The sequence below is a fragment of the Aythya marila genome (assembly GCF_965140915.1).
Source record: "Aythya marila genome assembly, chromosome: 16".
Taxonomy (NCBI): domain Eukaryota; kingdom Metazoa; phylum Chordata; class Aves; order Anseriformes; family Anatidae; genus Aythya; species Aythya marila.
Genome location: NC_139057.1, coordinates 13,295,533 through 13,308,358, shown reverse-complemented (window position 1 = coordinate 13,308,358; position 12,826 = coordinate 13,295,533). Strand labels below are relative to the sequence as shown.

The following is a 12,826-nucleotide window of genomic DNA, read 5'->3' as shown; positions in this document are numbered from 1 at the left end:
GCCCCGTCCCGCAGCCCGAGGGGCCGGGGAGCGGCGGGCGCCATGGCGGGCGGGGGGGCAGCGCCGGGCCCCGCGCCCCGCGTCCCGCTGCGGGCCCTGCTCCGCGCCCTCAACGCCCTCCTCAGGCAGCGCCGCCACCGAGCCGCGCTCGCCGCCATCAAGGGCTTCCGAAACGGAGCCGTGTGAGTGGGACGGGGACGGGATGGGGACGGGATGGGGACGCGATGGGGACGAGGGGGTGCGGCCGGTGGGGGCACCGCGCTCCCTGGGGGGGCGTCTGCTGGGTGCCGGGGGGGCTCCTGGGGTGCTCCCCTGGCGGTGTCCCCCCAAACCTCACCATTTCTTTTCGTTTTCACAGCTACGGGGCAAAAATCCGCGCCCCCCACGCCCTGGTGATGACTTTCCTGTTCAGGAGCGGCAGGTACCGGCCCGCAGGCACCCCGTCCCCGTTCCCCAAAAGCCCAGGTTTAGGAGCAGGAGGATTCGTGAGCCCACTGCTGTGATAACCAGCAGGATAACTTGTATGGAAATGCACACACACAAGTGTATGCAGTCGTGCAGGTCAGCCACTTGTCTGCGGGTTGGGCCTTGGCAGAATTAGGCTAAAGCACAGCGTGAGAAGAGCGTTGGTTGACCCCCGATGGGTGCCCCCCAGCCCGGTGTGCCCCCCTCACAGAGCAGGAGGTGCCCTTGGGGTACCAGAGCTGACGGTGGAGGTGGGCAGGGTGAGGGGGGTAAGGTCCGGGCTGGTTGCTGGTGGTGCTGCCTGTTCGCTCTCCTAATTGTCTGTTTCTTTTGTCCAGTTTAAGAGAGAAACTGAAATCGATCGCCCAGGCTACGTACACCCATTCCCGGAACTTGGCGTATTTTGTGTTCACCTACAAGGGGCTGATGGCATTGCAGTCCTGGCTACAGGGGAAAAAAATCCCATTTCATTCTTTCTTGGCAGCCTGCATTGGGGGTTGGTTAGTGTTCGGTGAGAACAATCCCGTCAACAGCCAGGTAAATGTCTTTGGTGGACGTTGGGTTGACAAAAAGACCAGCGGGTGGGTGGTTGTGTGCCGGGAACTGGCCGGTGTAGCGCGGCATAGTGCTGGTGGTTCAGTTCGAGAGCTGACAGCTCTGCTTGGCCTCCAGAGTTGCACTTGTATCTAGGACAGCAGGTTTGCAGCCCAAAGCCACCTGGTTCCCCCACGCGTTCTGTGAGCTGTGGTGACCGCCTGCCTCTGCTCTTCTGGCCTGCTTGCTTGTAGAGTTAAACCCACAAACTTGAGCTTTGTCATTTGTAGAGAACGATTGATTACAGAGCTACACTTAACTGAACTGCTTAAACTGACAAAAGGTGCTCAGGGGGAGTCTGATCTAGAGCTGGTTGTTACCGACTTCAGTTTGGGTCAGAAAAACACAGACACAGATTAATCAGAAGCGTTCTACTTGTGCAATCCCCTGCAAGACAGCACCTTCGGTCTGGTTTTAGGATGTGTCCACACTACTGAGCCTGTCTGTATCTGCTTGGCAGGGTGACAGGGCTGCTCTGTGGCTATCGGCAGCAGCATCTGGGGTTGTGTTAACTTAGCAAAGATGAAAGTTGTGCAACTGAGCTGCAACCGTGCAAAGATCTGTTGCATCAGGTGTGATTTACTGCTTACTAAATGAGAGCACCTGCAGGGAAGCAAGGCTTTGAGGACATAAGGAAGACACAAACATCTCCAGTTTAAGATTTTTTGATATGAGAACCTATAGTCCGTTTGCCGTTACGTTGGGTAAACTGTTCCTGCCCCTCTTGCACAGCTTATCCCTTCTAAATCACTTCCTCTGACCAGATTTACTGGCTAGGTTCTCTTCCTAATGTTCTCTGGGTTTTCTCTTTATGCAGATCGTTATGTACCTGCTGTCTCGTATCCTGTTTGGCTTGTCTCGGCTGGCGGTGGAGAAGGGCTATGTCCCACAGCCCAAGCAGGATCCCTTTCCACTCGTTGCTGCTCTGGTGTGGGGAACAGTTCTCTGGCTCTTTGAGTACCACCGACAGACTCTGCAGCCCTCCCTGCAGGCCTCCATGACCTATCTGTATGACGACAGTAACGTATGGCACGACATTTCGGACTTCCTCATTTACAACAAAAAGCCTGCAAGCGAGTAGTTGGTTCCTTGGAAAACACCTGTGAACATGACGGTACCTAAGGGAAAAGGTTGTTCTGTCGCTCTCGACTGGTTATTATTATTATTTTTTAAATTAACTTCTGTCAAGGAGAGTTGCCTCTTGTGTCCTGACCAAAATGTTCTGATTAGTCTTCTACTAGCTCTGTTTAGAGCGAGTTAATACCCCGCAGAAACTTGTTGCAATGCCTCAGGGAGAGTAAAATGCCTTGGGAACCTTCAGTTAAAATCAGTCTTCTTTTAAAGATGCCTTATTTTTCCTGTGAATGTATTTTGTTTGGTTGGTTGGTTGGGTTTTTGTTTCCTTTTAAGAAAGGAAATATGCTCGTAAAATGGCAGCTTGACAGTAATTGGGGAATAGGTCTAATCATGGAAAAAATGCTCTAGGAGTTGTCTGGGTGCTCATGAGATGGAAGCATTTTTCTCTGCTGCTGTGCTCCCTGTCGTGGGAAGATGGGAGTGGGAGCCCTGCTCGGTTCTGGAAGCTGAGACATAATTTCTTGATTTCTAAAATATTGCAAGGAAGGTTGTGTGCTCCCTAAGAGAGTTCCTCTGCAATCTTTCTTCTCTCAGGGAGGCAATAAGATGTTTGAGAATAAAACTTCTGAGATTCTCCCACACGAGTCTGGTAAATCAGGCTTGGAAGGAATATTTTTTTTCTCAGTTTCTCTCATCCACTTGGGCTGCATCTGTCTTTCTACCCAGTGCACTAACTTAATACCCTGTAATTATTTAAACCTTATTTGTAAAGCTTTTGAAAGCTGCTTAAATTAAATACCAGAAACAGTTACGCAATTTAAACTCCTTTGAAAACCGGCTGAGGCACATTGCATGCCCTCGGCTGTCACGCTGGGTACTTTATACGTAGCAGGGAGATGCACTTTCGCTTTGGTGGAAGCCCATGGGTCCAGAGTCCACCCCCTGCACCAGCGGGACGACCTCGCTGTCATCAAGCTCGAACGTACGCGTAGCTGCTGCAGTGCTGTCGCTGGGCCAGGCTGAGGTCACGCAGGAGTATTCAGGTGGCTCTTCCTTTAAATGCACTGCTGAGTCCCACAAACAGCACGTGCCAGGCCTTCACTGAGGGTTGACTGGCCAGCTGAGAAATGCTCCGTTTCATCAAAACAAAAACTTTTCAAGTTGATGAAATCAAACTGTTAACAGCATTAAGCACTGATAGGTCTGTGTGACACTAAGCCAGTCATTCACTTAACGATGGTGTGTAAAACCAGTAGTCAGGAATTATTTCAGTGTGATATCACAAGAGTCAATAAGCTCCCTGTGTTGTTCCCTTTTGTCTCAGTCAATATTACTTGTTTCTTGCTCTTTTACTTTCTGTTGTCTAAAAGAAGTTAGCCGTCTGTGTACACATCCACTTTTCCATCCTGACCTTGTTTCATAATCCCACTGATGGTGCTCTTCATCATTTTTTGCAGTCTCCTCTTTACAATCCAAGCTCTAGCAATTTGTTGCATTTAACGGTGTGACTGGAACGGGAAGTCCAAGTTCAGGTACCTTCTGTGTAGGAAAAAATTCTTGATATCTTAAAGATGTTTTTCCTTCATCTCTTTAAACCTTTTTATTACTTCTGTGCATCTTCTGAGTGCTGCTTTGCTTTTTATTTTTCCACGCTCTCTGTCACCAAGATGGAGAGTTGAATGTTCCCCTCCCCACAGCCTGTCTGTTGCTGTGAGGTTCAGGATCAAATCGCATCCAGAGAGGCTCAGCTTGAGTAGAAATCAAGTCTTCTTTTCAGTCTTGACCTACATCTGGCACTGAGGAGAGCTACGTGTGCTGTGAAGTCTCAGTGCAGAGATGGAAGCATCCTTGTGCTCATCCCATGCAGATCCATGACTACTCTTCTTTGTGCCCAGAAAACAAGGATTACTTTACCATCGCCTGTGGTCCCTTTACCTGCTGTTATGGTCCGTCTGGAATGTTGGGGTTGGAACACGGAGCAGTATTTTGTCAATTTTTCTGGGCCTGTAGAAGTTAGGAACTGTTTTTGCACTTCTTTCTAGCTCAATATTTTCTTTTGTCTTGGTGATCTCAAAGATTCAAGTAGAGGGGAAAAAAAAACATGAAGCTGTAGCTGAGTTGTGATTTCTGTGTAAGTATCATGGCTGTATTTGCTCCGCTGGTGGATGCCTGAGGCAGTGTGTCCTGACAGGGCAGTGCTGCACCTGACCTTCGTGGCAGAAGCCTCAATGTGGTTCTGAACGAGCGTGTTAATATTGAGCTAATGTTGCTGAACAGCCTTTGGTGGGATTTGAGGAAACCCTTCCAGAATCTCAGAGCAATGGCTTGAGAATTTCTTCCTAAAACTGTTAGACTGACAAACCCCAGGCCACGTGTGGTTATTGCAGCACACGCTGCGGCCTGGCTCACACGTGAGCTGTGTCTATTTGAAGTTTTTAACGTTTTGAACAAATTGTCGATGTTCTTTCAGGAGAAGGGCTTACAGTTCTCTTACACATGAGCTGATGTGCTTCTGCTAGTCGTTGTGAAGCACTTCTCTGCCTGTGAAGTCGGAGGGAAATGTCCTTTTTGTGCTGCCACGCGCAGTACCTCTGTCCTCTCTAGGTGGCAGAATCAAGCCAACAGCAGGGCTCCAGCAGCAGCTTGGCAACTGGCCGCCAGTCGTCCTTGGTTCAAACTGCCCTTTTTCTCTTGGGAATCTACCGCCAACCTCACTTTCAAAGTAAATCGTGCCTGAGACTCCAACCATCTGTACTGGTGACCCAGGAACCAGCTGCTGTCCCTGGAAGCGAAGTGCAGCTCGTCCCAGGAGCAGGCTCTGTGCAGCCGCCGGTCGCTGCGCTTTGGGGGACGGTTTGTGCTCCTGCTGCGTGCGGGCAGGGCGCTAAGCTGCAAGTCACTCCTTTCCCCGGGGAGGTAATTGGGACGGTTCTTTAACGGCATTAGTGCTCGTTGCCTCTTCTGCCACCAGATAGCTGGGGACGGACCCCTTATGCTGCCGATGTGCCGGAACAATGCAGGCGTGTAGTAAGGAAGCGAACTAGAAGTAATTTGTCTGAGTCAGACTTTTGGATACATAAGTGACACTCCCTGCCCTCCCCCAGCGCATTGTGTAAGGAATTGAGTCCCCTGTTTGTGTTCCTTTTTATTAGCATTAAAACCAAAAGGGATAAAGAGACAGTTGGGAAGCCACCTGCGAATCGGCCGAATGCTGAAGGAATCACAAAGGAGAGCCGTTTTTTCTCCCCGACCCTGATCAGTTTTGAATTTTAAGATGAACATGCTTTTGTTTGTCTACGTCGACCTTATTTCCTCTTCTTATTTCTTCTCAGCCACCTGACTCTGAGATGTTGAGCGCCTCGAAAGAGGAGCAGGGCATCTCCATGTTTAGCTTGGTTTGTCAAAAATTGGGATTTCTGGATAAAACTGGTGCGTTCGTTTTAAATTGATGCTCCTCCTTCAGATTTTAAGCCTCTTTTACAGAGGGAACTTTAAAGGTTAATGAATTGAACTGATCAAAAGTTTTCACCAAGCCTTGACTCTGTATCCTGAGCTATTAATCATTTATTTTATGAGTGAACAAAGCGAGCTGAGGGTTATTTACAGCCGCCGCATGCTGCCCTGGCATACCTGCTGTGCTTCACTTCTCTTTGGAAAATTGCTCTTACATTAGTGTGCTTTTTCAGGGTTGCTGAAGGAAACATCTCCGGGACAATTACATTATTTAACAAGGGTGAAAGCTGAGTGGGTGCGTGATATTTGGTTTAGCTGAGGTACTGCATCTGATCTGTGTAGTTCAGGAGAGGGTCATTCTGAAAGAAAAACTGCAGAAGATTTTTGGTGTCGCTGCTGCAAGACTTCCTTGCCCCGGTGGAGAAGTTTAAGCTCTGCTTTAAACCGAGCTGGGTGTGGGGTGGCAATGATGGGATGGCCTCAGGCTCCTGAAGCAGACCAAAAGCAGGTGTTCAGAACATCCCCCCTGCACCCTGAGCTCTGCAGCCAGCTGGGAGCCTTCGTGGATGGCTGGTGCTAGTGAAGGAACCAGTAACCACTGCGGGTATCCTCTCGAAGGAGAAACTGGTGTGACTCAAGCTCATTTTCACTGCCTCAGCACAAACACGACCTTTGGAAAATACCCTGAGCCGCGCACTGTTTCCTATTTGTCAGGTTGTGTTTGTCTGCCTGGATCCTGCTAACCTGAGCAGACTGTGCTCGCCTTTCTGGTGCTGGTTTTGAAATCCACCTGATAAGGAGTAGAAAAAACGAGGCGTAATGCTGCCCAGTGCCATGTCTGGCTGCCACTGTTAGTGTTTTAGGGGTGCTAATCTTGAATTCTCAACCTGTGTGTTCACACCAGATTGTTGGAGGAGGTAACTTTTTTTCCTTTACTTAGAATTTGCTTCTCTCTCATTTCTTTATGAGACTTGTGATGAGGAGGGGAGAAACAAATTAAATGCTCTGTAATGCAAATATTGTTACCTCTGGTTTTGGCCTTGCTGTATTTTGCATTCATAATTGCCATGTAACCCAGGTCCTGATTGTGGGATGGCATAGGATAACGCTAAGTCCATAACCTCAGGTAACTTGTGGTGATGCCAATCGAAATGCTTGTGGCAGCTCCCCGGTGGGTTTAAGCGGTGTGAAGGAAGGGGCAGTGGGGCTGGAGTAGCTCTGTCTGCTGTGAATCAGCTTCCTGTGCAGCCGGTGCAGCAGTCAGCCTGGTGTAAGATTTCTGCTCACCTCCTTTGCAGATTGTTTCTGTATAGTTGGGTTTTGAAGATCATGTTGTGCTTTCTATAATAATAATAATAAAACTAATTTTTTGACTTTTTTTTTTTTACTGTCATCATTATGAAGCTAAAATATTTAAAGTAATGCTTAATTAGTGCATGCTACTAGTCCTGCCTGCAGAGAAGAAATGCTGAGAGGGTTTTTCAAATCAGCCGTGCCCTCACGTTACCTGCTCCCAAAAGCCAGTGCTGGATTTACCACGCCACCAGCTTGAACTGCTGCAGCCCCTGGGAAGGATCCCGTCCCCAGTGACAAACTGGGGCGGCTGTCATCTTCCTGAAGCACAAACTTCCCCCTGTGCTGGCTGCTTGGACCTCTCAGGTGTTGCTGTATCTTCAGACCAAGTGAGTCAAACTGGGGCTAGGCTGCACCATTCATGACGTGTGCCGGGACGTGCTCGGTGTGAGCAGGAATGAACAGGACCGGCTCTTGCATTGCAGCATGAAGTCAGCCTGGCTCCTTTGGGCTCCCTGGGGTGGTTTTAGGGCAGGCTGCTCCTCGGTACCTTGCAGCTCATTGCTGATGTGGGCAGGTGGCTTCAGAAAGTGCGCAGCTTCCAAACAACACAGGGCTGAGTCTGCCTCTCCCATTAGCTAAGAAAAATAAGGACTTACACAAATGATCTGGGTGCCTCTTTAGAGCTGAGAGCTACAGAGGAGGCGTGCCATGGAGGTAAAAGGAAACACGGAGAACCCCTTCTTGGTGCCACCAGCTGAGCGGCTCCTCTCCTCGGTGTCTCTGTGCCACCAGCTGAGCCAACCCACCCTGAGCAGCAGCAGGATGCCCACTGGAGGAAGTCGTGCGGGTGCGGTTGTGCCGGTGTGCGAGCTGAGCACAGCTCACAGCCCACAGCTCACAGCTGCAGAGAGCGGGGCCGGGCTGCAGCTGGCAGGGCCAGTAAATGCTTTGGGGGTTCTGCGTGCTAAGGCTGGATGAGCTCGGGGTGCTCCAGCCTCAATCAGGAATGAAGCAGCATCCTCTGCATCTTGCCAGCTGCACACACGAAGGAGGTGTGCCTTGCAGGCAGGCTGCAGGCCCGCACACCCCCTCTGGCCTCTCCAAACACAAAGCACTGGAGTTTGGGTCCGGCCTGTCCCTGCCAGCAGGTTGCATCCTTCCAGCCCTCCTTGCTGTGTGCTCCCACAGCCGGGAGCTGCTCGCACACACCTGCTTTGGAGGCAGCCAAAAATCACGACAGCAACGGGATAAATCCCACTGGTGTCCAGAGCGTGAGGAGCCCTCCTGACCCTGTCGGTGATGGAGAGGGCTGTGGGAGCAGCAGCCCCTGCAGCTGTGCCGGGGGGATTCATCTGCATGCAGGGGAAGCCCCCGTCCTCCTCTCCCCCCGCAGCATTTGCTGCAGTGACGGTTTGCCTCCCGTTTGTCCTCGCATCTGCCCTTTTCCAGCACCACCTCACAGATTTGGCACCGCGGCCCCGTGGCACAGCCAAGCCGTGAGGAGATGGGGGGGGGTGGGCACGGTGCGGGGCTCAGCCTGCTCCTTCTGCATAAACCGCCCTGTGAATTGGGGGGGTTGGGGGGATACAAATAAATAAATAAACGCTCGGGCTGCCATCCCCCCAGCTGCCCCCGGCCTTTGTGTGTGTGTGAGGGAGCAGCTGGTGCGGCAGCTGCCTCCTCCTCCCAAACCCTGCCTGGCCCGGCCGGGGCTCCCCAGGGACGGGCAGCACCGGCAGCCCCTGGGGTGGGCTTTGTGCGTGTCCCCCCCCGGCAGGAGCAGGCAGCGGGCAGGCAGCTGCTCCCACTGCTGCTGGCGAGGCCGGGCGGGACACGGCAAGGGCCGAGCGCTCCGTAACTGCGCCCATCGGCGTACCGGGGAGCCCTGCCACGGCCCCGGCCCCAGTACAGCCCCCGGGGGGCGGCCAAGGACGAGAAGCCCGGCCCAGCCCCCAGCCCCCAGCCCCCAGCCCCCAGCCCCACAGCGGCTCCGTGCGGGGTTGGGGGCTCCCGGCCCAGCCCCACCGCTCCTCGCCCCAAGCCCACCGGGCCTCCGGGCCCCGCCTTCGCGGGCGTTTTGGGGTTAGATACCCCCGCTTTGGGTTCTCCCAGCTCTGCCCTCCCACGCGGGGCTGTTATCAGGGCCCTGCACCCGGGGGTGCCGGCGGGGGGCGCGGCCTTGCCCCGCCCGGCTGCCGGGCCCCGCGGAGGGGCCGTGCCCGTGCCCGTGGCCGTGGCCGTGCCCCCGGGGCCGCTCTGGGCGCGCCGTGCCCGCGGCCGCCGCCGCTTCCCCTTTAAGGCGCGGGCGCGCTCCGCGTCCCGGAGCCGCCCCGCGATTGGCCCCCGCCTCGGCGCGGCGCCTCGGATTGGCCGCCTGTCAGCGCGTCCGCCGCCGCCCCGCTCGACCAATGAGCGGCCGGCACCACCCCTCGCTCCGGCGGCGCCGGCCAATGGGGCGCCTCCGTGCGAAGGGCGCAGCCAATGGGCGGGCGCGCCGAGCCTGGCGCCGCTTTCGCGGCAAAAAGGATTTGGCGCGCAAAAGGCGCGCGGGGCCGGAGCGCGGGGACTGCCCGGCGGTGGCGCGGCGCGGAGCGGCCCCGCGCCCGGCATGGGGCGCGCCCCGGCCCCCGCCCCGGCCCCGGCCCCGCCGCCCGGCCCCTGAGCCATGGCGGCGGCGGCGGCGGGCGGCTCGGCGGGGCTGGCGGCGCTGCTGGGCGGCTCCTCCCCGCACCTCCTCATCGTCTCCGCCGCCGAGGAGCCCGCGGGCGGCTGCCGCCCCGACGCCGACCTCCTGCTCTTCGCCACGCCGCAGCCCGCCCGGCCCGGCGCCGCGCCCCGCCGCCCAGCACTGGGGCGCCCGCCGGTAACCCGCGGGACGGGGCGGGGGCCGGGGGGGAGAGGGGGGGGCGGCGAGGGGCCGGGATGGGGCGGGCGGCTGCAGGGGGGGCGGCGAGGGGCCGGGCCGGGCCGTGCCACGCGGTGCCCCGCGGCCCGAGCCAGGCCCTGCCCGGCCCCGGCGCTCCGGAAGCCGCGGGCGGGGGCCGCCTCCTGCCGGGCCTCCCGCGGGGGGGAGGCCGGGGGGGGCCGGGTACCGCCCGCCCCGCTGAGGAGCCCCTGTCCCGCAGGTGAAGCGCAAGCTGAATCTGGAGAGCGACCACCAGTACATAGCCGAGAGCCTGCCCGCCGCCCGCGGCAAGCCCAGGAACCCCGGCAAAGGTACCGGCACCGCGTCCCGGGGTCAGGCCGGGCCGGCTGTAGCCGCGCTGTCCCCAAACTGCGCCGCTGTGCGCTGGGCTGGGGGCGAGGACCCACTGCAGGGCTGCCCTGCCCAGCTGCAGGGCTCTGTCCCTGCCCCTGGGGCTGTCCTTGTCACCGCAGCATCCTGCGTGCACTCCTGCCATTCTACCACCCTGCAGTGTCCCCGTGTGAGCCTCCGAGCCCAGCCCTCGGTGCCACAGCCCAGCTCATGCTCGCAATCAAGTGCAGCTGTCAGAGTCCTGCCCCAGGGTCCTGCAGCAGCCCTCCCGGGGAGGACCCCCCTGTCCCCAAAAAATAGACCTTGGGGTGCTGCTGGTGGCACGCAGAGCAAGGTGGCACCGGGGTGGTCTGGGGGCCTCCTGGCTCCGGGGCTGTGTTCCTGCGGTGGCTCAATGCTGCTTGTCCTCGCCCGCTGGCAGGGGCGAAGTCTCCCGGGGAGAAGTCCCGCTACGAAACCTCGCTGAACCTCACCACCAAGCGCTTCCTGGAGCTGCTGAGCAAGTCGCCCGACGGCGTGGTGGACCTCAACTGGGCGGCCGAGGTGCTGAAGGTGCAGAAGAGGCGAATCTACGACATCACCAACGTCCTGGAGGGCATCCAGCTCATCACCAAGAAGTCCAAGAACAACATCCAGTGGCTGTACGTCCACGGGGACGGGGGGGGGGGGACGCTCGGAGCAGTGGCGGTGATGACCGTGGGGATGGCCGTGGGGGGGGTGCTGGCTGCGTGGGACAGCTGGGGGGGAGGTGACAGCCCCGTGTGTCCTGCAGGGGCAGCCAGGCCGCCGCGGGGGCCTCCAGCCAGCACCGGCTGCTGGAGAAGGAGCTGCGGGAGCTGCAGGCGGCCGAGCGGCAGCTGGACGACCTCATCCAGACGTGCACGGTGCAGCTGCGGCTGCTCACCGAGGACCCCGCCAACCAGCAATATCCTTCCGTGCGGGGCCGGGCCGGGTCTGGCGGGGTTGGAGGGCTGGGGGCGGTCGAGCCCCGGCGCCTGTGTTCGCCCACGTGGGGCTCGGTGCGTGAAGGCGTCCCCGTGTCTGCTCCTTGACCCGCCACACCGCAGCCTACGTCACCTGCCAGGACCTCCGGAGCATTGTGGACCCCTCCGAGCAAATGGTGATGGTTATCAAAGCCCCCCCGGAGACCCAGCTCCAGGTCTCGGACCCGACGGAGGTGAGTGGGGGCCCTCCCCGGTCCCTCCCCGGCTCTGCAGAGCCCTTGGTAACCCTCCTGGGCTCCCCGGGTGTCCCCCCGCACCGTGTCTCACCCGTCCTGCCTTTTCCCCAGGCTTTCCAGGTCTCCGTGAAAAGCACTCAGGGCCCCATTGACGTGTTCCTCTGCCCCGAGGACAGCTCGGGGGTCTGCAGCCCCGTCAAGAGCCCCTTCAAAGCGCCCTCGGAGGAGTTGTCCCCCGGCTCGTCGCAGCCCAGAGCCTCCCCTCTCCTGCATCCCGCCCAGGACGTCAACATGCCGCTGCTGCCCGGCGAGCAAGGTGGGCGGCGGGGCTGGGGGCAGTGCCTGGGCTCCGCGGCACAGGGACAGCGTCCTCAGCATGGCTCAAGCCCCACGAGCCCTGGGGTGAGGGTGCGGGGCTGCAGGCGATGCTCGGGCTGTGTTTTTGCTGCCTGTTACGGATGGCCCAGCCTCTGCTCTCATGTTTCCCCGGCTGCCCACCGGCAGCGATGGTCTGTGCCGTGCTGAGCTCGGCAGAGGCAGCCTTGGAGGTGTGTGCCAAGGAGAGGTCGCTGGTCCTCTCCATCCCGGCACCCCATGAGCAGTTTGGGCCACGCTGTCCTGATGACCTGGATGTTTCCAAGCTCTTCAGGTCGTGCCACGCGTGCTTTCTCGGTGGCGGTGCGGAGCATTGCCCAGAGGTGCTGTTCCGTGGTGTGTCATGGGGCTGAGAGTCGCTTTGTGTCCCCACAGAGGCCCTGCTGCCGGGCGCCAGCGTGCTGCCCAGCAAGTGTCCCGCCGAGGAGGTGAGCCTCTCGCCGCTGGCCTCCATGGACGCCCTCCTGGAGCAGAGCAAGGACGATTTCTCGGGCTTCTTGGCGGACGAGTTCATCGCCCTGTCGCCGCCGCAGCCGCAGGATTACCACTTCGGGCTGGAGGAGGGCGAGGGCATCAGCGAGCTCTTCGACTGTGACTTTGGGGACTTCACGCCCTTGGACTTCTGAGGCAGGCGGGTGCCTGCGTCCAGGCGCAGCCGCCGAGGGCGAAGCCCCCTGAAGCCAGGGGGCCGTGGGGCAGGGCAGGGGACGGCCGCCCCGTGCCCGGCTTTGCCTCTGCGTGGTTTCTGGTGCCTTTCCTGGGGGTGTCCCTCGGCGGTGCAGCGGCCACAGGCCCTCTCGCCACCCCCCTGCAATATTTCCTTCCCCTCCAGCATCTCGCTGCGGTGTGACCGAGCCCAGCGCCGCTCAGGGCAGCTCTGGTCCTTGGGGGGGGGGATGCTGGGGTGCGGGGGGGCTCCCCTCTCGGTGCCCCCTCGCCACGGGGGTGCCCGTGGCAGAGCTTTAAGCAGTCCTGTGTATAGATTGGATTAATTTATTTTTGGTTCCCTGGGGACAGCGTTTCGTTTCCTGGGAGGGGCCGGGGGGGGGAGGCGTGCGGCAGTGTGGGGGTGCCGGGAGGTTTCCTTATGCTGGGAAGGGGCTGGCGGAGGTGTGGGGGTGCCGGGTCGC

General features: G+C 58.2%; 2 protein-coding genes across 2 annotated transcripts; both read left to right on the top strand.

Annotated features, from left to right (window-relative positions):
• The first annotated feature begins 31 nt into the window (after window positions 1-31).
• On the top strand, window positions 32-2,775 carry PXMP4 (peroxisomal membrane protein 4). Its single transcript, XM_082773282.1, has 4 exons — window positions 32-182; window positions 359-421; window positions 804-1,002; window positions 1,877-2,775. Exons 1-4 carry the CDS (start codon window positions 43-45, stop codon window positions 2,138-2,140), a joined length of 666 nt encoding a protein of 221 aa, XP_082629408.1. The 5' UTR covers window positions 32-42; the 3' UTR covers window positions 2,141-2,775.
• Window positions 2,776-9,438: 6,663 nt separating this feature from the next.
• E2F1 (E2F transcription factor 1) lies at window positions 9,439-12,683 on the top strand. Its single transcript, XM_082773701.1, has 7 exons — window positions 9,439-9,748; window positions 10,011-10,101; window positions 10,563-10,782; window positions 10,914-11,066; window positions 11,204-11,318; window positions 11,433-11,637; window positions 12,072-12,683. The coding sequence occupies exons 1-7, from the start codon at window positions 9,551-9,553 to the stop codon at window positions 12,320-12,322; spliced, it is 1,233 nt and encodes a 410-aa protein (XP_082629827.1). The 5' UTR covers window positions 9,439-9,550; the 3' UTR covers window positions 12,323-12,683.
• Window positions 12,684-12,826: the final 143 nt, after the last annotated feature.